Source organism: Stegostoma tigrinum, chromosome 1, assembly GCF_030684315.1.
Source record: "Stegostoma tigrinum isolate sSteTig4 chromosome 1, sSteTig4.hap1, whole genome shotgun sequence".
NCBI classification, from domain to species: Eukaryota; Metazoa; Chordata; class Chondrichthyes; order Orectolobiformes; family Stegostomatidae; genus Stegostoma; species Stegostoma tigrinum.
Genome location: NC_081354.1, coordinates 14,981,736 through 15,006,632, shown reverse-complemented (window position 1 = coordinate 15,006,632; position 24,897 = coordinate 14,981,736). Strand labels below are relative to the sequence as shown.

General features: G+C 38.7%; 1 protein-coding gene across 1 annotated transcript; it reads left to right on the top strand.

Annotated features, from left to right (window-relative positions):
* The first annotated feature begins 710 nt into the window (after positions 1–710).
* Positions 711–24,389, top strand: abraxas1 (abraxas 1, BRCA1 A complex subunit). Its single transcript, XM_059650998.1, has 9 exons — positions 711–773; positions 2,226–2,316; positions 6,875–6,911; positions 7,876–7,942; positions 10,351–10,544; positions 11,004–11,123; positions 12,933–13,017; positions 17,146–17,260; positions 20,057–24,389. The coding sequence occupies exons 1-9, from the start codon at positions 711–713 to the stop codon at positions 20,503–20,505; spliced, it is 1,221 nt and encodes a 406-aa protein (XP_059506981.1). The 3' UTR covers positions 20,506–24,389.
* Positions 24,390–24,897: the final 508 nt, after the last annotated feature.

Here is a 24,897-nt window from a genome sequence, read left to right as displayed (position 1 = left end):
CCTCCCCTCCCCTCCCCTCCCCTCCCCCAACCCCACCCATCCCAACCTGTGAAGTGAGTAGATGCTTGGATCTGCTTTGTGGCACTTTTTATAATGGGTACCATACTAGCCTATCTCTAATCTCGCATTAGGTCTGCTGCAATAATTGATGCTTTGTGAATGCTTGTCAGAACCTCCTGTCCTTGCTGCAATATTATGTCACTGATTCCCAAAGACCTTGGTTATTTTGAACCATATTTAGCTTCTCCCAAGTTGCAATTTATGTCAGTCATTCACTTTACTTCTGTGATTTAAGAAAAATTAAAACATTTGCTGCAAAACAAATACTGCAGGATCACGGCAAGGTTGGAACTCCCTCGTGATCTCTGTTGCTAGCTCAGCAGTTGAAAATAATTAAAAACATCTCTTGGGTCTTGTGATCAGAAGAATTCCCCATGCTAGAAACAATTAATTGTTTCAAAAAGAAAACTTGCATGATGGTGTGTAATGATAAATAACTCGTTGGGTCAGCTGAAGTATTGCCTCATTAGTATTTTCTCTTCTAGTGAAGTGGAGATATTTCTTTGTGGTATAATGTGAGGGGACGTTATTGTTAATTGTATGTCGCCTAGGCTCTGATAAGATTAAATTTGAACTCTGGATCCAAAAAATGGCACTACAAAAGCAGCAAAATCTTCAATCCATGAAGTTTCTAATAAAATGACAAGACGATGTGTCTTATAGAACAACACAGCGCAGAACAGGCCCTTCACCCCTCGACGTTGCCCCGACCTGTGAACTAATCTAAGCCCTTCCCCCTACACTGTCCCATCATCATCCATATGCTTATCCAAGGACTGTTTAAATGCCCCTATTGTGGCTGAGTTAACTACTTTGGCAGACAGGGCATTCCACGCCCTTCCCACTCTCTGAGTAAAGAACCTGCCTCTGACCTCTGTCTTAAATCCATCACCCCTCAATTTGTAGCTATGACCCCTCATACAAGCCAAAGTAATCATCCTAGGAAAATGACTCTCGCTGTCCACCCTATCTAATCCTCTGATCATCTATGAGCAAGTAAAATGAATTAAATTGGAAGATTTAATGAATCAGTTTAGAACGCTGGTGGGTGCGATGTAGTGAATGAATAATTTATTTAAACTTATAGTTAGAGAAATTATCTTAAATAATTCTTCTCCCTCAATGTAGCATACGCTAAATTCATTCAGTGAATTAAATTAGAAAGCTGCATGAATTAATTAATGGAGCAACAGTAAAATAATTTGTTAAATAAAACAAAGATTTGATATTTTTATTTTTCAAACCAATTAAAAATCTAAATTAAGCTTAGTTTTCAGGAATAGTTAAAAATGTATTTTTTGACACTTAAGGAATATTAAATTGCAAAACTAAAGCTAGTCACTTTTTAAAATATGGTATACTTGGGCAAATAGAAAATAGAAACAAAAATATTTCAATTTTATGAATGGTCACATCTGAGTTAATACGCATCTATTAAAATGGAAAGTGACAGTATAAAAGCAAAATACTATGGATCCTGCAACTCTGAAATGAAAATAGAAAATACTTTCCCTCTTCTCCTTGGTGTTTCTTGAGTTCAGTTTTACGTTTCCTGGTTTTCAGCTTGCATGATAGAGAACCTTGAAGAAATTTGTGAAAATTGCTACAGCCACAACTTAAACTACAGATGTAATGGAGCAGGGTGTATTTCAGTCTGAGGGACTTTAAGGCATTAGGTTGCAAATATTATCAGTAAGATGTTGCCAAATTACTTTTTAAATGGATAATATGCCCTTAGTATACCAGCCCACAGTAGGGGTGCCAGTCAGCTCAGTTGGCTGGATGTCTGGTTTTCAATGCACTGTGATGCCAACAGCAGATCAATTCCTGCACCAGCTGAGGTTACCACGGATGGTCCCACCTTCTCAACCTTGCTGCTTGCCTGAGGTGTGGTGACCACCACCAGGTATTTCTGAGACTATGGCAATTCCTCTTTATTTTACCTAACCTTAATGAAATTGTGCTAAAAAATGCATAAAACTTTAATAATTGTTGCAATTGGGCTGGTTCAGAAATCACTGGCAGTGCAAGATCCTTCAAATATGCAGCGGTAGTTGAAGGCATTTTGTAGCTAGTTCTCTAAGTTTAAAGGCCCAGTTTTTAGTAGCATATATCAATTGTATGCTGTAACAGAGAATTTATAAATCATTTTCGTTTCTTCGCAGGAGGGATTTCTCCTTGGGGAAATCAAAGCTGAAGCAAAAAACAGTATTACTGATTCCCAGTTGGAAGATATTGAGGTGGTGCACACCATAGGTGAGCTATTTGATTTGCAGTCTGCTTTCCATTGTATTTTTATGGTAAAAGTAGGCAACTTTGTTGCAGTTAAGGGTGTCATATTCTCAACTAGGATTAGTCATAATTCAGCTTTTTGGAGCAATGTATATTAATTTCGAGGTGTACAAGATGATGAGAGGCATAGATAGAATGGATAGTCAGACTTTTTCCTCGGGCGGAAATGACTTTTGCAACGGGGCATAATTTTAAAGTGATTGGAGGAAGGTATGGGGAGATGTCAGTGGTAGGTTCTTTACATACGGAGCGGTGAGCGTGTGGAATACACTGCTGGCAGTGGTAGTGGAGTCAGATACTTTAGAGACTTTAAAGCGACTCTAGGGTAGGCACATAAAGGATAGCAAAATGTGGGGTATGCAGGGTAGTTTGATCTTTGTCGGATAATACATCAGCACAACATCGTGGGCTGAAGGGCCTGTACTGTGCTGTACTGTTCTATGTTCTTAATTTCAGCTTTTATTAAAACAGGCTAGTGCATCCCATGAAGTTCTCACCTTCTTAATCTTAGCTCTACCCTGTGGCATGGTGACCCTCAGGTTAAACTCACCACCAGTCAGCTGTTTCTAATGAGACAGCAGCACTGTGGTCCTCTGGGACTATGGTGAAAACTACAACAGACATCTGGAATCAAAATATGTTACATGTGACCGCAGCTTTGACAAGTCAATTCAAGAGATTTTTTTAAAAAATCTTTCAAAATAAAATCTTTATCTATGGCTGTGACATTTCCAAAATAAATTTATTATTGTCTTCTCCAGGCTTGGTCTCTTAGTGCACACTTTTATGTTGATAACTAAAGAGATTAGCAAGTTCCAGTTTTGATTGAGCTCTTTATTGATCTCAGCTGAGTAGTTGGCTCTCATACTGCAAATGGTAATGTTTGTACAGGTGCATCAGAGAAAGAAAGGTGTCTCTTGATGTAAGGATCAAGCTTTGATGTGTGTGCCTCATAGTTAAATCACATATTGTCCTAATAGTCTAGGCTCAGGCATGAAGAACAGCCCCAGATATAGCAGAATATTTGTGGAGCCATGTCCCATTGTGAGATAACACCAGCAACTTCCATTTATAAAATGCTACTGTCAGCAAATCAACCCCAACCAACTTCAAAGTATGTTACCAAATAAAACCTACCACCAATTTAGAACATAGAACATTACAGCACAGTACAGGCCCTTCGGCCGTCGATGTTGTGCCGACCTGTCGTACCGATCTCAAGCCCATCTAACCTACACTATTCCATGTACGTCCATAAGCTTATACAATAACGACTTAAATGTACCTAAAGTTGGCAAATCTACTACCGTTGCAGGCAAAGCATTCCATTCCCTTACTACTCTCTGAGTAAAGAAACTACTTCTGACATCTGTCCTATATCTTTCACCCCTCAATTTAAAGCTATGCCCCCTTGTGCTCGCCGTCACCATCCCAGGAAAAAGGCTCTCCCTATCCACCCTATCTAACCCTCTGATTATTTTATATGTTTCAATTATTATTTTCTCAACCCCATTTTCCTGCTTTCTCCCTGTAACCCTCAATCACCTTGCTAATCAAGAACCTATCTATCTCAGTCTTAAATATACTCAGTGACCTGACCTCAACAATCTTCTGTGGCAGTGAATTCCATAGATTCACCACTCTCTGACTGAAGAGGTTTCTCCTTATCTCCGCTCTGAAAGGTCTTGTCTTTACTCTAAGGCTGTGCCCTTGGGTCCTAGTCTCTCCTACCAATGGAAACATCTTCTCAACGTCCACTTTGTCCAGGGCATTCAGTATTCTATAAGTTTCAGTTGGTTCTCCCCTCATCCTTCTAAACTCCATCAAGTATAGACGTAGAGTCCTTAAACGGTACTCATATTTTAAGCATTTCATTCTCAAATCATTCTCACAAACCTCGCCTGAACTCCCTCCAGGACCAATACATCTTTCCTGTGTTATGCAGCCCAAGGTTGCGCACAATGCTCCAAATGGGGCCTGACCAGAGCCTTTTAGACCCTCAGAATTACATCCCTGCTTTTATTTTCAAGTCCTCTTAAAATAAATGTAGAAATTGTACTTGCCTCCCTAAATACTGACTCAATCTGCAAACTAACCTTGAGAGAATCCTATCTGGAACTCCCAAGTCTCCTTGTACTTCAGGCTTCTGAATTTTCTCCCCATTTAAAAAATACTCCACGCATTTATTCTTCTTTTCAAAGTGCATGGCCTCACACTTCCCCTACATTGTACTCCATCTGCCATTTATTTGCCCAGTCTCCTTGTCTGTCCAAATCATTCTGCAGCCTCCCCATGTTCCCAATACTACCTGTCCCTCGATCTATCTCTGTATCATCTGTAAACTTAGCCAGAATGCTTGCACTTCCTTCATCTACATCATTAATATATAAAGTCAGAAGTTGTTGTCCCAACACTGACCCTTGCGGAACACCACTTGATTAATATGCAGGTGGATTGGGAAAATCAGATTGGTAGTGGACTGCAAGAAAATGAATTTGTGGAATGTCCATGACATGGCTTTTTGGAGCAGCTTGTGGTAGAGCCCACTAGGGAACAGGCAATACTGGATTTAGTGAACCAGGTCACAGCCTCCCTGTGTAATTGATTTCCAAATATAACAATTGCAGAGGTAAAGAATTAAGCACAATTGCAGAGGTAAAGAATTAAGAATTAAGTAGCTGCATGGGAGCATAATGTAGTGGCAATATGAAAAATAATCAGGATTAGGTAGCCAATGATCAAGTCGAATGGATACAGAAGTGATAAGGAAACAGAAAAATCGCAAATGGAGTCACAACTGATTAGGGAAGACATTGTTACATTGATAAAAGGGATAGTTACCTTCAGGGAAGAAGGATAGAATCCATTCTAGAGCGTGAAGCAATAAAACCTTGTCCATGGAATGAATCCATGTCCCATACTTCTGAACTTTTATATGAGTTATTTGGACAGGCGAGCAAGAGGTGGGTTTTGAAGATCCTCTTACCAGAAGAAAGATAGGGAAATCAGGGAAGGAATTGAGGAGCCGAGGACTACAGATATCAGCAATGTACTAGATGCCGATATATGAGCAATGGAGCAATTTGAAAATTGGGGTGAGAATTTTAAAATTGAGCCATTGCTGTACTGAAGCCAATCTAGGTGTAAGTCAGTGATTCTTCATGGAGTGTATGGAATTATAGACCGGGGGAGGGCAATGTTTAGGTGCAAAATATGTCTAACATTTCCCACTTATGGCCCTGTAGAAAGTTGCTAGCCATGTTGTAATGGAGCCAGTGGAGACAAGAAGAAAGCTTTTGGGGAGAGACAATCCACCAGTCATTATTGAGTTACAACAGCTAAGCAAGATTAACATCGTGGAAGATCTAAAGACAGATTGTGAATTTGACCTTAATAAGCCTGGCACTTTAGAAGACTAGAAAGAGTTCTGTAACTCTGCTTTGCAGTGATATTGATGATATCTTATCCTCCTAGTAGCATCATGTCTAAATTCAATCATAAGACCATATCATGGTTCTAATGAAATGTAACTTGAATAGTGGAGAGTAGCAGTCCTGTTTATGACTTTAAATTATAATTTGTTTCATCTACCAGTTGCGTTCCTAAATTGCATGATTTTAGAGAATTCATACATTTTCAATATTTGCTTAAAGCAAATCAGAGTAAATTAGATTCACTGACCTACACCTAGATTGGCTTAAGCCCAGCAATGGCTCAATTTTAAAATTTTCAAGATAGCAAAGTGTGGGGCTGGATGAACACAGCAGGCCAAGCAGCATCTTAGGAGCACAAAAGCTGATGTTTCAAGCCTAGACCCTCCTAAGATGCTGCTTGGCCTGCTGTGTTCATCCAGCCCCACGCTTTGTTATCTTCGATTCTCCAGCATCTGCAGTTCCCATTATCTTTGATCTTTAAAATTTTCACCTCAGTTTTCCAATTTCTCCGTTAAATTTGCTAAAAGCAAATCAGAGTTTTTAGCAACAGCTACACTCCAAGTTTTTGTTTGATTTGAAATGGGTGTAATGGTTGTGGTTTTTACGTAAAATAACCAAACAATTACCCGTCAAGTCTCAAATTTTTATATTCACCTTTCTGCCATTCTTGTTATTTCTGTAGTTTGTTGTTTTAACTTGGACTTGTAGATCATGGTTAAACAGCAGGTCTCATCAAAGTATCTTTCTAAAAATTAAACATATGTATTTCATATCTACTTCTTAATTTTGTGTGTGGTTAGACATTTGTGAGCAGTGTTGACATTTTCAGATGGAAAGACTTGATACAAAACCCAACAACCAAAAGAATGCAAAGCAACCAGTAACTCATCTAATGTTTCTTGCTGATATTAATTGAGCTCCTTCAATGTAATTGTGAATGCCCTTTAAGGGGGAAAGAAGGAATATTGCATATGGAAAACTTAATTCCCTCTGATTCTTAGTATATGCAGTTTCCCTCCTGGAAGCTAGTATTACATGTGGAAATTATTACTCCCCTCTAAACTTTAATATGTATTTTTCCCCTCTAGATATACAGAAACATATTCCATGTTACTGGCTATTCAGGTACGTGAGCTCAGTTGATAGCGACTCTCAGTCCTAAAAATTTTGCGACTCTTGCTTCCAGTGAGAATTGCTCAGTCACTTTTCACTTGATTCATGTATGAAAGGTTAATGGTACCAGTACTCCCTCAAGATCTTCTGTTGAGGTTATTAGTACGTGCAGACTTCATGTGTGGAAATGCTGTTAAATGAAATGAAGTTGATAATTTTGAAACAAAATCCCTTTGCTTTAGTACTTCAGTGTGCTTTGATGGGAAAACCTGAGTAAAAGGAAATAGCTGGTATATCTGTCTTAGTCGTGGTACTGGCATTCCCTGGTGTCTAGATCTATGCTGCTAAAGGATGAAGGAGATTTTTGGAGCAACACCAGTTTTCTCGTTTGCACTGTTTCACTTGTACAATGATGCTGATGTTAATTCAGACATCAAATTTAAAATGGGAATTGGGCTTGCCACGTCAAATTTTTATAATGGTATTGAGATTGGCTACAGGCAGCATGGGCCACAGTGCCGGTATTAAGAGGTTTATACAGTGGACATCGGTTCAGCTTTCCAAAAAGACACTTTTGGCTATCATGTCACAAGAATGGTATTAAATGTAGACACCAAAAGTATGAACGACAGACTGCAAAATGTTTGGAATGTGACCAATTCTTAATTGATACTACAGTTAATCTTTTTGATAAATTACTTTAGACTATGGGTGTAATGATACGTTTTCACCTTGAAGGCATTTTAAAACGTAGAAATGATTCACCTTGTTGTGGCAAATGGGTCATCGATATGTGTTATTGTCTTGTCCATATTATTGAAACTAGCTGAGTTATTACATAAGCAGTACCAAATTTTGTAAGTATGGGCATTGTGCCAAAACTAAAACTGAAAGCCATATCGTTAGAGTGGAACTAAGATACATGGTGCTTTTTGAATTGAAGTGATGTTATGTATGTTCTGTCCGTCTTTTACAGTTTTTATAATTCTGCTGGTGAAGTGGATGAAAGAGCATTGCAGAAAATACTATTAAATCAGGAAAAGGTATTGTCACAAGCAGTTGGTGTAAAATGATCAACATGAAGATTTTTTGTTTGTTTGGCATTTAACAAGTATTCAGGCTTTAAGTTAACATCTGGTTGTACATTTTATAATATTAAAAAGTTGTCCAGTAATTATGTTAGTAAACAAACCATGTGTAGTGAAATTTGGAAAATATCTTAAGCAAGCACCAAACTTGTAACTGATATAAGCTTAGGTGGAATTACTGTAAGAGTTCCATGTTTCTCGGTGAGGAGCTGCAAATTCTGTGATGGTTGGCTGTCTAGCTCAATAACATTGACAATCCTGAGTATTTGCTGTGGCATCAATAATGGGTAGTTTCTAAAAAAGCAGTTTCTTTAAGAGACTGGCACACTATTCCACATTGAGATTGGTTTAAAGATGTTGTAGAAATTCTGCTGCTGTTAACTCATTTTATAATTCATTTGTACTTTGACCCAAATGTCAGTTCGGTCATCCGGGTTGCAAGTTATCTGATGTTCTTGACTGACAGTCAGTTTAAAGTTTCATTTTGATTTGTGCTATTTTATGTCATCTGCTTGTTTACAATTAGTGCCACAGTCAGAGCAAATTACATATTACAATTGGAGCAGAATAATGTTAGTAATGCTGGACTTTGATAGTTGTAGTCACTATTAAGGAATGTCACCTTTGATTTCTGTCATGATGACTTGTTGAGAGTGTTGCTAAAACTCCCACCTAATTAGCTGAGTATAACAGTTTTATTTGCAGTCAGGAATTAGTGTGGCTTCACAATCTTGTTCTTGGTGATCTGCAATGAATGGAATTCTTTAGCTTTCACCTGGTATGTTGTATCTTTAATACATTTAGTCCAGTTTGTTATGAATATATAGTTTGTTTTTCCTGAAACAGTCAGTTAAGCGCTATTAATAACAGCTTTAAGTTAATCAGGATGTGTCATGTGATCTTGCTGTACAATGTCAAATTGACACCCTCGTACAACACACGGTGTAATATGTGATTTGGGTCTGCAGGAGAATCTTTTTCTTTAGTGATGGGGCATGCATTTCTCTGAAAACAGCAACTTCCCTTAAACTAATTGCACTGCCTTTGGATTACCCTTGGCAGTTTTTTTTGGGAAAATTTGTGGAAGATCACATCAACCAATATGAAACAGATATGGAAGAGAGGATTTGATTCAATATCAGTTGGTAACTGGAATGCTAACTTGTGTTGCCTGATTCAATTTAACTTTAGGCTACACTTACGTTTTGAAATATTTTAATTCTTAAGTTATAGTTTTACAGAGTCCAGGTGTTGTACTAAAATCATTGTTTAGATTACCTGATGAAAATCGGACTACCACAGCTCCAAATTTTTGAATTATGCGTATGACTGAAAGGTTCATGTCTCCTCAGTATCCAATATCCTGTCCAACCATTAATGTTAGAGAAAGGTTCTCAGTTGTATATTTTGGTTTCTATGATAAACCTAGACTTCATTGGCAGTTTATTTTTTCTCCTAAATTTCCTTCCATTTTTAATTCCCATTCATCGCATTTCCAGCCAAGATCTGATTGCGCATTTTTGCAGTTGACCAAGAGAACCAGTTTTTAGATCAGTTGAGGATACATTACAGACTCACAACACCTATGAAAAGGGCAAGAATTTCAAATTTAATTTGAATACTGCCTATGCTGATGGATAAAATTCTTCAATTTATTAACATTGAGAATCTTTTCTTTCGAAACAGCTTTTAGTGGCATGGGGTCAGAGCACATGACCATGTTGCTCATAATGTGGCACTACTTGGGAGTAAACCTATGACATTCTCAGGATGCAGTTAAAGCAGTTGTTATAATCGTACCAAATGAGCTGTAATTCACATGAGACACTGTATCCCATGTGAGAGTGCCTAATTTTGCAATATGAAGCCTCAAGTAGATAGTGTTACCTTTTGAATGTGAAATGAATCAAAAATAATGCTGAAAATTTTTGAGACATTTAATTATAACCAAATTTTCCTGCACTGTTTGTTTCAGGGATTCTTAGATTCACAAGTAAATGCTATTGAAGTTTTAATTGAGATTTGTTGATTTATACTGTGGTACGTGCAGTGGCTTGGTTACTTGCTGTGTACCCCATACATGTAGGTAGTTAATAGCTAGGTAGCATATATGGCAGTAATTAAAGATTGACATAGGTGCAGGAAGTTAATTGTTGGGTGGCTTACATATGTTTAGTTAACTGGGTGATTAGGGTGAAAGTAGTTAGCTGGTGAGGGCCATGCTTTGTTATTGACTCAACTGTCATAATAACAGCTTCTTTGGTAAAAGACTTAAATTTCAAAAGTGATTGTTGTTCCACACTTACCCATGTTTTAACCTAGGCCCAGATCTAAATTTTACTTGTACTTTTCTCCCCCTGTAGAATGTAATTGGTTGGTATAAATTCAGACGTAACACAAATCAGACCATGACATTCCGAGAACGTCTCCTTCACAGGACCCTTCAGAAGCATCTGAAAAACCAACAGCTGGTGTTCTTTCTCTTTACTAGCAAGTTAAGCAGAGAGAATGGCTCCACACACAGTCTGGAATATACACTGTATAAACCCCAAGGAAGGTAAGTAGTACCCAGAGTATTTTTTTCATAGAATCGTAGAATGCCTGCAGTATCAAAGCAAGGCCGTTCATCCCGTCGAGTCCACACTGACTCTGCAAAGAGCATCCCATCTAGACCCACTGCCCACCCTATCCTATATCTGTAATCCAGCATTTCTCATGTCCAACCCACCTAACCTGCACATCTTTGCACTGTGGGAGGAAACTGGAGTACCTGAAGAAAACCCATGTAGACACAGGGAGAATGTACAGACTCTACGCAGACAGTTGCCCGAGGTTGGAATTGAATCTAGGTCCCTGGTACTGTGAAACAGCAGTGCTAACCACTGAGCCACCGTGCCACCAAACAGTGTTATCAGCTGGTACAAGTTTGGGAAACGAAGCAAATAGAAAACATTTTACAGGCCATTTCTAAAATAACTTTGAAGCCTAATATTTATTTTGTTCTTTTCAAATTTAGTTTTATTGAGCGAATACCTGTATCCGTTACCAATCTAGGAATGTCTGAACAGCAAGACTATAAAACGTTTTCTGGACCAAGTAGTGCAGGAGGCTATAGTCGTGCAATGAAGAAGCACAGGTAGAAAACACAACTGACCTTGTCCTGTCTACTGTGGTAACTAACAAAGATACTGTGGAAAATGACCTTAAGGTATTTGTTAGAGGGTGGGGAGATATGCAAATGAAGTAAATATTAGCATTATGTTGGCAACTGTCAGGTGACCACTCTAAATAACACCATTTTTCCTTCATACTTCAGATCAACTGTTCAGACTGGCACAGCATTGCATTTTTTGCAATAGTTTCATAGTTATAGTTGCATTCAGAATGCACTGAGCAGACAGAATTTCTGAAATTCAGTTTTTTAAAAAATGTGCTTGCAATTTGCAGAATGAATCTTCCGTCACCATATACGATCTCCTGAATCTCCAATTCTCCTATCTGCTGAAAAGCCATCTCTTGATGAGCAGTTTAAATATATCACCAAAATGACAAGTAACTGAGATGAATTAGATAGTCACATAGCAGAATCTTGAACTGTGTTTCTTCCCAACAATTTTCAAAGGTGTTGTGGAAATCTGCATATTGCCAGAATTTATGCATTACTTAACTGTATACGTAGTTATGGTGTAAAGAAGTATATGGTGGAAAGGCACCTGTAAATGGATTGGAGATGCAATTCTGCAATCTAGTACTGTTTGGTCAGCTGTGTATTGGTGAACCAGAAACTGTGTTGCTGCCATCATCTGGATGCAGCCAGTTTGATCATTTTTAAATTTTGATTCACTGGATAACTTTATTAGATAAGCTTGAAATATGATAGCTGCTCCAAATTTAAATCAAATTGTGTTGAAAAGACTTTTTTGAAAAGAAACATTTTCAAAACTAACTGAGCAACATGATATTTTTATGGTTTAGCAAGTCTTCATTTCGGCCTATTTGCCCTAGTTGTTACTCTTGACTATTTTATGCTTTGTCCTTTTTTAATCAATAAACACAGATGAAGGACTTAGGTCCATGAAACAGGACATCCCATGATTGAGAAGAATAAAAGGAGACTTAAATTAGAAAGCATTAATCGGATTGACAGAATTTAAGTTTTAAAAACTTGAAGTCTTGACACAGATCTCGCCATTTGAAAATTCAAAAAAAGTTATGCATTGTTCTGTCTGCTCAAAAGCCATCTCTGATGAACAGTTTAAATAAGTCACCAAAATGACAAGTAACTGAGATGAATTAGGTAGTCATTTAGCAGAATCTTGAACTGAGTTTCTTCCCAAAAATTTTCAAAGGTGTTTTGGAAATCTGAATATTGTCAGAATTTATCCATTACTTAACTGTATACGTAGTTATGGTGTAAAGAAGTATATGGTGGAAAGGGACCTGCAAATGGATTGTAATTGGTACAAATAATCAAAGCGTGGTGGTAGTTCTGTGACATTCTTAGCAGAATTCAGCGTGATGTGATGTGCATTTGAAGTGTCTTGGAACAAATATGACACAATGCAGAAGGCATGGAGAAATAGCAATTATTCGAGTCCGGGGGAACATTTAATATTGTGTTAGGCATCAAGTCTGAGTCAAACTTAATTTCCACTTGTGGGAGCGATCACTGATGCTGAACCATAGCCAACATCTAGTGTAGAGCTGAAATATATCACAGTTGGGCGTTTAGATTGATCAAAACATTTCCTCTAGTTGTTGAGGGGGGTGGGGGTGGAATCCCACGTTGGCTCCATTATTTGTTCTCCCTTTCATCAATAAACTATCGTTTGTCCTAGTATAGTAGTGACATAGTCATAAAACCAAAGATTTTTGAAAGATGGACTTGAAAGACGGATGAAATAAATTGGAATGAACGTGAGTGATATTTTTCTTCTCCTTACAGACTTGTGTTTTTTGATCAAGAAGGCTCTTTAAAAGAGGTTCAGAGAATTAAAGGAATATATGGTACACTGCAGGAAGAATTGAAGGTAACTGGAACATTAATCATAGGCTTATTGTATTGTACTGTTCCATCAGTTGCAGTTCTAGGGCTGGCTGTAAATATGGATGCTTTTGTTGTCTGAATGTTGTTTCACTGTTAACTGGTAATTCGTATGAAATCCCATTGTTCCATTTACAATATGCAGTATAATTTAAAATATATCCAGGGTTGTCCAACTGTTAATACTCTCCTTGCATTCACCATTCTGTATGAAGTATGTAGCGATTGGAATTAATTTTGTTCAGTCTCTGTCTTTTACAGTCTTCTGATGTGGACTTTCCACTCCAGGGCTACTATCTTATGACATGTGATATCTTTTCTGTGCCCAGTCTAGTTTAAGAATGTAGGGTAAGAATGACATCAGTCACATTCCTCAGAGATAGTTATGACTTTTATGATTCAGACATACCAGTATACACCAAAAACAATTAGTGATAAAGATGCAAAGAATGGCCCTTTGATAGCTCAACTTTTTTAACAGGAATATGGGCTGTTCAATCCTTGAGTCTGTTCTCCTCCTCCTGCCTTCCACCACCCATGTGAAATTGGCTGATCTCACATTTTAATTCCATGCACCTGGTTCCATATCTGTTTGTCTTTAGCATTCTTCGTATAAGTGTTTCCTAACTCCTTTTCTGAATATCCTGGCCCCATATTTAGCAGTATGTCTCCAGACTTGTCACCAGCCCCAGAGATAAGGATATTTCCAATTACCAGGCGATAGTGAGTTAGCTAATTTCAGCTGGGTCAAGTGCTTAAAGTGATACCCTTGACCTTATTTGCAGGAAGAAAGAATTGGTTTGGGTGCTTTGGAAGGAGAAATAAGTAACTTCACGCTAACAAAAGCCACAAAAGTAGGTAGTAAAGCAATCCTGAACAGTACTGTGGGGGGAAAAATAGCCATCTGGTTCAGCAGAGAAATTGGTTTTCTGCACGTCCCTTTCACAGACTTGCTGTGTTCTTCAAAAGCATTTCCAGTTTTTCTATAGGCCTGAGCACTTTTGGATATCCAGGCATGGGAAGACAGAAAGCAGAACACACAAGTTCCCCAATTCAGTGCCACTTTATTTAGAGTCATAGAGACATACAGCACAGAAACAGACCCTTTGGTCCAACTCGCCCGTGCTGACCAGATATCCTAAACAGATCTAGTACCATTTGCCAGCATTTGGCCCATGTATTTCTAAACCCTTCCTATTCATATGCCCATCCAGATGCCCTTTAAATGGTGTTATTGTACCAGCCTTCACCACCTCTGGCACCTCAATCCATATGGACACTCCTGTCTACGTGAAAATGTTGCGCCTTAAGCCCTTTTCAAATCTTTCCCCTGTCACCTGTACCTCCTTAAACCTATACCTCCGAGTTTTGAACTCCCCTACCCCAGGGAAAAGACATTGCCATTCATCTTATCCATGTCCCTCATGATTTTGCAAACCATTTTAAGGACGCCCCCAGCCTATTCGACCTCTCAATAGAGCTCAAACCCTCCAACCCCAGAAACATCCTTGTAAATCTTTTCTGAACCCTTTTAAGTTTCATAAAATCATTCCTATTGATTCTGACTTCCCGATTTAGGGTAACGCTTCTGCTTTTCACTGGACATCATGGCTAGAAATGTGTTCACAAAAGTGGTCAAGGATCTAACATAATGGATCTTTCCGTCCTGCTCTGCCTAACCGACTACCACCTAAAATGTCAAAGAACATGACGTTATAAAACTATAGACCATAGGGAGAATCAGAAACATATCACTGAATTAATCACTCCAGTGGACTCCCACCATATATCCTGGGACACAGCCAGAAACTCCTATTTCAATTGAGCTAAGCCTCTGTTTGTTCTACCGAAACCAGCATAGAGGGACTCCTACTGACTTGGATGAAATGTTGTTTGACACTTGTTTGCAGCTAGTGCCCATAACAGATGAGGTGGGCCGGACGCAAGGAAGAAGCAATTCAGCTTAGTCTTTTTTAAGAAAATACGGTAGTGGCCTGAAGAAGCATTTTGTGGAAGGAAGCAGGCACACATTCGTGCCAGCAACACACTGGCAATACTGCTTTTCCAACATGTCATCCAGTTCCAGCTAACATGCCTCTAATTTAAAATCCTAGTTTTGTTTCCGATTCTGAGGTGTCTTTCCCTGTCCTCTCCAACAACATGGTTGGCCAACACGTATGGGAATAAACATCGAGGCAGAGTGTGGGTGAGGGAGGAAGATAAATGACATAGGAAGGTAAAATCAAGTCTATTGTGTTCACTTTCACAATGCAGACTCCTCTATATTGGCAGGACCAAATACAGATCATTGGCCACTTTATAGAACACCTATGCTCTGCCTGCAAAAATGATCCTGACCTTATGATCACTTGATATTTAAATAAAACATTTTGCTTTAATGCTCGTAGTTCTGTCCAATGAAAGCAGGAGTAACAGCACCATATAATCTGATTAGGCATATTACAACCTTCAGGACTCCACAGTGAGTTTGTAACTTCAGAGCATGAACTCTGCCCTCCATTTTAAGTACCATCATCTCCTTGCATCTAAAAATCATGGATCCATTCTTGGTACTGACCTATTATCTGTTCACTATTCTTTATCTGTTCTCCCATCACTCTCTACTACCAATAGCACTCCCTTTGTCTATTGTTCTGCAGCATCTTTACCATCCAGTCAACTTGTTGCTGGTCCCCCTTTCTCCACAGCGTACAATCTATCACTTTTCCAGCCCCCTTTGATTCTAAAGAATAGTTATATTAGACTTGAAACATTAACTGTTTCTCTGTCCGCAGGTGCTGCCAGACCTGCAGAGTTTTTTCAACACTTTTTTAAAAATTTCAGGTTGCCTGTATCTGCAATTCATAAATTGGGATTGAAAGATTGGGAGTAGATTTGACAGTCATTGGTCTTGGGTCAGATTCATTAGCTACATTGTGGGTAATCTTAAACAAGAACCAGGAGGAAGTTGGGGAGAATCTTTTGTGAGGCACAATGTGATCAAGAATGCACTTTCTGAAAGCAGGGGAAGGGAGAGAAGCAAATTCAGTATTAATTTACAAAAAGAAATGGAATATACACTTGAAAAGAAAACATTATAGGAGGAAACAAAATAAAAGACTAATTATTTCAAAGTGGCTGCACAAATGGACCAAATGGTCTCCTGTTCTGCAAAATTGGGATTCTATGTCAGTTGTATTGATGTCTAGGAATGAAAAGCAATTACATAGAATAGATATTGAGCCATTAAGCCTGTGAACTTAAATGCATGGTTTTAATTCATAATGGGTGACCAAAACTGCACATAATGCCAGCTGTGCTCCAGTTGCAGCTAAATATGCATTTTGCTCAAATGCATAGTTTACTATTATATTCTGTGCTCTTGTTCTTTTTAATTACTCATCCGGATAGTTCTATCGTACCACTAGGAAATTTTGCATTTGAACCTCTGGTTCTCACTGTGTATAGTCTTTCCATTGAGTGTGTTTTCATGTTTTTCTGTCACCTTATCCATATTCAATTGCATATTCTACTCATCAACCCATTTCACAAAGCGATTTTTTTGTCTTGAAATCTCTTGATTCATCTTTGTGTTTGCCAAACCACCTACTTGAATATTGTCAGTAATTATTTTTCACAGAACATTTAAAATTTCATCTTTTTGCTTATTTGCCTGTATAGATTGTGTCTTGGATCTGATCAGTTTTTGCTAATCACATGACCATAATGCATTGTTTTTCACACATGGCTGTCATTTTTTGTTCCCAAACTCAGCTGACCTGCCACTCTAGCTGAATGTTTCTCCTTCCCACACTTGGGTACAAATGCTACTTACTCTTTCCTATGAAAACAGCAGAAAGATAAGTAATCTTTAGCATGGCAAGTTGATGGCAAAGTGGAATAAAAGAGATAGTGATATAATAATCAAGATCAATAAAAAAGACAAATCCTCAAATTCATGAAATAAAACTATATATATTTGTCCGTGCGATTGACCATTCAAGACATTTGAAATGTTATTTTTGCTTTAGGTATGCATTTTTGTTCAAGAACTTTCAACTTGTATGGATAATAAATTCCACATTTTCGTTACTTAAATCCCACCTTGTCATAGACCACTTGTTTAAAGGTAGAAGAAAGTGAACGCTCAGTGGAATGTTTACTAAGTGATGTGCAACGACTCAGGAAAATGGTATCTGAGAAGAAAAGGCTGTGCACGCTGATTCCAGGTAGGAACTAAGAACTGGTCAGTACTGGTCTCCATATTCTAGCATACGCCTTCCTGAATTTTTTCTCATTGTCACTCCATTTTAATACATCATGCTTTATGTGACAAGACCAATATTTCAACGTCTGGCTGCGGCCACAGTTGAGCCTCAGAACAACTATAATGTTGTTTCTACCAATATAAAAGCATCAGTATTTAAAGCGGTGTCATATTGTCAAAATTCAGTCTGAGTTCCATGGCCAACATTGTCATGGACCTCACAACTAAAGGTTGGGACCGTCTCCTCTCGCACAATGTATCATTTTTAATAGCATTACAAGTTAATAACAGAGGTTGGAGCTTTCAAAACGATGTTAAGGTTATGATAAGAAACCTGAAACAGAAACTAAAGTTAAATCCAAGACTGTGCAGTGTTGTCTTCCTAGAATGAGAGTAAGGCTATGTATCCATATTATAGCTCGAGCACGAGAAATTTATGGTCGCTCCTTTGTAGCCGTTTATTGACACAGACGAATAGACCACAAGGGATTTTTTTCATTCAGTGGTAAATAAAATTTGAAAGCTCATGAGGATAAATAATGCACTTCTCTCACAAAAGTGAGCTTCATGTGTGCTGCCTATTAGAATACCGTAGGATATTATGAATGGGCGTGGTCATACATGATGCGTTTACCTCTCATTTGTACTGAAGTAGAAGAAGCATTAGAATTAACTTACCATTTGGTTTTTGGTATTTTAACTGCTCTAAGCCAGGGTAAAATTGGGGCTACTACTGCTAATTCCAGCAACCCCAAGTTCAGGAAGCTGAAAAATTAGACAATACTCTGGATTGCTATTCAATAACTTCTACTTATGAAGCTTGTAACCTTAGATGGAGACAATGTTAGACTTGGTTCTAATGGGTTGAGATGATTGACTAGCCTGCCAACAATTGCATATAAAGAAAGGACACTTGAGCACATTCGCAGAATGCTGCTTGGCAACATATAAGAAGCATCAGGATGAGCACTTAAAAGGCTGTGGACCGAGTGCAAGTAAATGAGATTGGTATAGTTTGGTGTTTACTGGTCAGGATAGACATGGTGGGCTGAAGACCCTCTTTCTCTCCTGTATGTTGCACATTTTATGACCTGATTTGGGACTAGAAATAGCAGGTGCACTGGCGGTAATTCTCCAAAATTCACTGGACTCTGGGGCAGTCCCAGCAGATTGGTAAACAGCAAATGTGACGCCACTGTTTAAAAAGGGAGGTAGACAAAGGATGGGGAATTACAGACCAGTTAGCTTAACTTCTGTAGTGGGAAAGATGCTTGAGTCTATGATCAAGGAAGAAATAGCAAGGCATCTCGATAGAAGTTGTCCCATTGGGTTGGCACAGCATGGGTTCATGAAGGGCAGGTCATGTTTGCCAAATCTTTTGGAATTCTATGAAGACATTACGAGCCAAGTAGACAATGGGGACCCAGTGGATGTGGTGTACCTAGATTTCTAAAAGGCCTTCGACAAGGTGCCGCACAAGAGGCTGCTGCATATGATAAGGATACATGGCGTTAGGGATGAAGTATTAGCATGGATAGAGGATTGGTTGACTAACAGGAAGCAGAGAGTGGGGATAAATGAGTGCTATTCTGGCTGGCAGTCAGTGACTAGTGGTGTGCCTCAGGGATTGGTGTTGGGACTGCAATTTTAAAGATTTACATAGATGATTTGGAGTTGGGGACCACGTGTAGGGTGTCAAAGTTTGCAAATGACACTTAGATGAGTGGCACAGCAAAGTGTGCAGAGGACTGTGAAACTTTGCAGAGGAACATAGATACATTGAGTGAGTGGGCAAAGGTCTGGCAGATGGAATACAGTGTAAATAAATGTGAAGTCATACATTTTGGTAGGACTAATAGTAAAAAGGATTATTACTTGAAAGGTAAAAAGTTGCAGCATGCTGCTATGCAGAGGGACCTGGGAGTCCTTGTGCAGGAATCACTGAAGGTTGGTCTGCAGGTACAAGTAATTAGGAAGGCAAATAGAATTTTGTCCTTCATTGCTAAAGGGATTGAGTTTAAAAGCAGAGAGGTTATGTTGCAGCTGTACAAGGTGTTGGTGGGGCCACACCTGGAGTACTGTGTGCAGTTTTGGTCTCCTTACTTGAGAAAGGACGTACTGGCACTGGAGGGGGCACAGAGGAGGTTCACTAGGTTGATTCCAGAGTTGAGGGGGTTGTCTTATGAGGAGAAACTGAGTAGATTAGGATTCTATTCATTGGAATTCAGACAATTGAGGGGGGATCTTATAGAAACACACAAAATTATGAAGGGAATAGATAAGATAGAAGTAGAGAGGATGTTTTCACTTGCAGGTGAAGCTAGGACAAGAGGGCATAGCCTCAAGATTGGAGGGAGCAGATTTAGGACTGAATTGAGAACGAACTTCTTCACTCAAGGGGTTGTTAATCTATGGAATTCCTTTCCCAGTGAATTAATTGAAGCTGCTTCAGTAAACATTTTTAAAGCTAAGGTAGTTTTTTTGGGCAATAAAGAAATTAAGGGATACAATGGGAACGAGGGTAAGTGGATCTGAGTCTACGAAAAGATCAGCCATGATCTTATTGAATGGCAGAGCGGGCTCGAAGGGCCGAATGGACTACTACTGCTCCTAGTTCTTATGTTCTTATTCAGGTGAAGCTGGTGAAAGGAAGAAATATAAAATTGCATCTTTAATGGATTTACAACTTTTATTTTTCAATAGTTTTATATTGGCATTAATGCAAATGTATTTACATTTTTCCGTGTTTTAACTACAGGAGAGAGACAGAATCATGACTTGGTAGAAAAGAACATACACTTATGTCAGGCTTTGAAGAAAGCTTTCCCAAACTCAAAACTTTTACAGTCTGTGTCAATTACAAGAGATGGTCAAGTAGTTCCGGTCCAGTGTCACAATGAAGATAATAGGGTTAACGTAAAGGACACTTTCACTCGGGCCTCAGCCAAAAGTATCCATACGTCATCCTCAGAAAGGGCTAACGCGTCTGGGATTACGTGTAAACGGAAGGCAAAAAACTGTCTTAATCGCCTAAGTCGGGGTAAGAAACGGAGGACAGTCTGGCCAAAGGTCAGGAGATCAGCAAGTAAAGACAGTGAAGACAGTGAAAATGATTTGGTGAACAGGCTGACTGGATCAGAGAATGAAGGGGATGTGCTGGATCAGTACAGCAATGATTTAGCGCCTTCAGCTTCACCAACATTCTGAACTTTCCAGACACTTGGACCTGAAATGCAATGAAGCAATTCCCACTTGTGAAATGCAAAGTGCCAAATCTTTTTCCATACATATGCTGAAAAGGATGTTCGCATTTCTTCAGATGGAAAGCATGTTGCAACTTAGGGAGGAGGGAAGTATTTTGCTTTTTTAAAAAATTGTGGTGACTTAATCTTGTTTGAGACATTCGATAGCAAAACTGAAGGCCTAAATGATTTTAATACTTTTGCAGAATCAATGCACCTATGGTGAGGTTAAAATGTGGTTTAGAATACAGTTGTTCCACTTTTTGTGCCTGGAATTAAATTTCTCTTCTCTTCTGCCCTTAGCCTTTGAAAAGCAGTTGGTTTCAGCATTTTTTTTTTAAACTCTTTCCCCAACTTTGACATCCAGCTTTCATACTGTGCACTCCAGGTCACTTGATAAACTTCTCTCAGTAAATGCCTAAAATGGAACCTGTTACCGAGTGGTCATCTAAGATGAATAGGTACTTTCTTCAAGTTTGAAGCATTGGTGGGGGGAGATGCAGCAAGGGTGAAACCATTGTTCTGTTCAATAATAAGTAAGCACGAGTCAAAACTAAACTACAGATTGTAAGGTAAATAAATGCAAACCTAGGTTTTTTTAAGTTTGTAGGGTCGGATATGCAAAGTCATATTTTTGAAAAAAAGTTACTATCTCGTGCACATCTACAAACAACCCAAGCTCAAGCTAATTTTCAAGTGTAAAACAGATTTGATGCTGACTTGACAACTCTGTTGAAGCCTGTAACAATGGCTGCTGTTGGAAACTGATGTTCAGAATTGAGGTTTAGATGTTGTGGGTACAAGCAAAGCTCACTGCTGATGAATCCCAAAGTGCTTCATGAGGTTAATCAGACAAAACTTAGCAGCCAAAAAGCACGGTCAGACAGCTGACCAAAAACTGAATGAAAGAAGTAACCTTTAAAAAGTAAAACAACGGTAAAGATATATAGGAAGAGGATTCCCAAGCTAGGCCTAGATTAGACATATCTGGCTGTATTTTGGAACTAAAGTGGTGGGTTTAAAAAGGTGTGGAATTGGAGGAAGAACAGTTTCAGGATTGTAGTGTTGGAGGCGATTTAACAAATGCTTTGCTGAACCAAGAGTCACTACACATCAGGTGCACAATTATGGAGTTGTATTTTTGATGGAGAGCATTTGGGGTCAGAAGTTCAGGTTCACATAGAATGGAGAGGTTATGAACAGTTTGGTCAGCCTGAAGCCTTTGCAAGAGCTGGGAAGAAATCAATAGGTAGAGAGCACAATTTTCTTACAGGGACCAAAAGTTACGACCTGAGTGTTCAATTTGAGAAAATTTGGCTAATCAGGTTTGTTTGTCAGCACAGAGTGGCGGATTGAAAGCTAGTGAGGTAATGCTGGTTACTCCCACTATATATCTGCAGTATGACATGTTTTTGATGTTATTAACGTATGTAGAGCACGAGTCATCTGACTACAGACTGTTACTGTTCTGCTCAAGTTACTGAGAAAGAATAAACGGGAACAAATAAAGGATTGACATTGATTAAGGAAGTAATGGTGGTCTTACTGTGGAGCAGGCTATATCTTTAAAATTGTGTGTGGTCATGGACTTTAATGGCCTAATTTCAAACTGTAGTAATAAAATGGAACACAGTATTAAAAAATGATATAGGTTGGACAAACTGTTGTCGACAACGCATGTAATAGTAGCAGCTTCAGTACTCCATCAATGTCCTAGCAACAATAGCAGATCTCAGTTCCACAGACCATTGACAGAGTGAGGACATTTCTTATGACTGCACCCATTGCTTCTTTAAAAGCTGAAAGATACAAATGTTAAGATGCAGTCATAGATGATTGCTTCAATGGCGAAGCTTTGTCGGCAAGTTCTGAGAGGTCAGAGATGGTCACTTCTGTATTTATTTAGATAACCGAGTATCAACTGGAGGGACTCTCCAGCGCAATGTGCTAGCATTAGTGAGGCTTGAGCAAAAGAAGTAATGGTCCATCCTAGACAGACAGGCAGTGCATTATCACCCATTCTCTAGATATGAGGGGCACTTAATTACAGAAAATTCAGCCACTTAAGTTTTGTTCTGCATTCTATTAGACCATGCTGGTCCATACTCAATTTGTGTGCCTGTGATTTAACATTTAACACCCATACTTAATGATCTCCTTCTCTGTTTTGGCATTGTTGACTAAACATCCAGTCTTTTGTGTGGAAGAGAATTTCAAATTCTATCAGCCTGATTTTCAAATATACTAGCCCTGCAAGGCTGCAGCATCACTTCACTTTGGAATTCAATCCCTTGAAATCAGATTGAAATCAAAATTCCACTGCCACTTTTAATTAAAAAGTAGCGCACAAGTACAAAAAGTGTTGTGTGTGTAGACTTTTAAATTCCTTTGCACCTTTTTGCACTGTTCCAAAAACATGACAGTTTATCATCCTTGATCCTACGTGGATGGCCTTAACGATTTTCATTTGATCTACAGCTTCCATAGTTTTTTTTTCTCCTTCCTCCTCCCATCTACACAATACCTGTGTTGGCTGACTGTGTTATCAACAAACCTGTTTGTACAGCTCAGTATTCCTTTATTTAAGTCACTCAGATTTGTGGTGAAAAACTAAGGGCTGTCTACAGATCCCTGGGCAACATCATGTGCCATCCCAGTGAATTAAGTGCCAGAAGAAGTTAATGACATAAAATGTGGCCACAAATCAATTCATGTCACTATTCTATCAAACGAATGCTGATGATGTGACCAGCATGGCACGTTCATGTATGTTATCTGTGCATGCCCTGAATACAACCACTTTGGGAAACAGCCTGTGCTGTTGACTGTTGCAACTAGCATCAATGGTCTTTCAAATTCTAATTTGGTCACTAAGCCTGTGCAGAGACCTTCAGAAGATGTCCCTATTACCACTACTGAGCACTGTTTTGCTGGTGGAATCCTAAACAAATTCCCTCACCAAAATTCCTGAGGGTCTGGTTGTTACTGGATGATAGGAATATAGCATAATTGATCCCCAACTGCAGAAAAGTTAAGCCCACCTGTATTTTTGTGTATTTCTTCATGCCAGGCTAATATCAACCCTAGCCCCATCTCCATGGTTACACCAGTCCTAAAGTGTGGAGCTGCAAGTGTGCATAACCATGTCATCAATATTCCCTTGTGTAATACTGTTGAAAATGTACCACTGTATCAAGTAAAGCCAGTGTGTAATTTTTCCCTTTACAAAAAAATAAACATTTATACTTTAGATGTTACATTGTTTTTTTTTTCCTGTCACTGTAGTCTACTTAATTGTAATGGCCTGTTCATTGCAAGAACTGATCTTTCAAATAGCCTTTTGCATGTTCATTTATGAATCTGATAGCCTGTCTAGAGTTATAGTCTCTCGTAGGCTGCAAACTCTATTGTGGCAATACACAGACTTGTGATACCTATCACTCTGTTGTTTACAAACAACTCTGCTCCTTCAGTGTCCCAGCGACAAAGTCCACATCCAGCACCTGTACTCTGACAATTCATGTCATCCACTACTCATAAATCATTCACATTTCTACTTGACTACCTTTAAATTACATTGAGGTGGCAGTAGCAAGTCATGTGCTTTTGGAAAAATAATTTACATGAAAAACATGTTCTTAATTTCCTTGAATGAATGTTATATCTAATAAAGTATAAAACTTATAAGACTGTAATCTGTTAGTCATAATTACTTGTTGTTCGTAGCTCCACATCTCCATACAGAATGAGGTTTTAAAGCTCTAGTTAAATGAGGGCTGTTTGTAAGTAAATGATGAAACAGCAGCATTCTGAAAGCTGGTGATTTCAAATAAACCTGTTGGACTATAACTTGGTGTCGTGCAACTTCTAAATTTCTGGAATAAACTGTTTCCTGAAATGAAAGGGACAAGAAGCTGTTAGAAAGGATTAAAAGCAATGAGCCAATGAACCATCCCTGATGAGTTGAAGCAACACAAGTTGTTTCCTGGGAGAAAGAAGGTAACGATTGCTTGATAACTTACAGCCTGTAACCAAAGGGAAACCTTGCATATAAGACTGCCTGCATTTAAGTAATGTTCTGAGGTGAAGGTGTTGATGGCACTATGTTTTGAATAGACAGCTAGCATCAAATGCAAGGAATAGAAAAGCTACTCCCGATAAGAAGGCAAGCTAGAGACTTGATTGCAGAAGAGCAATGCATGTTGTAGAAGAATGGGACCTAAAAGATCATCAATAATGTCACATCAGAAACTTCATAGACAAAATCCTGTAATAATTCAACCTCAGGATTTTTCCACAGCAGAATTTTGAAGAACCACACTGCATAAGAATCGAAATCTGAACATTCAGAGACAGA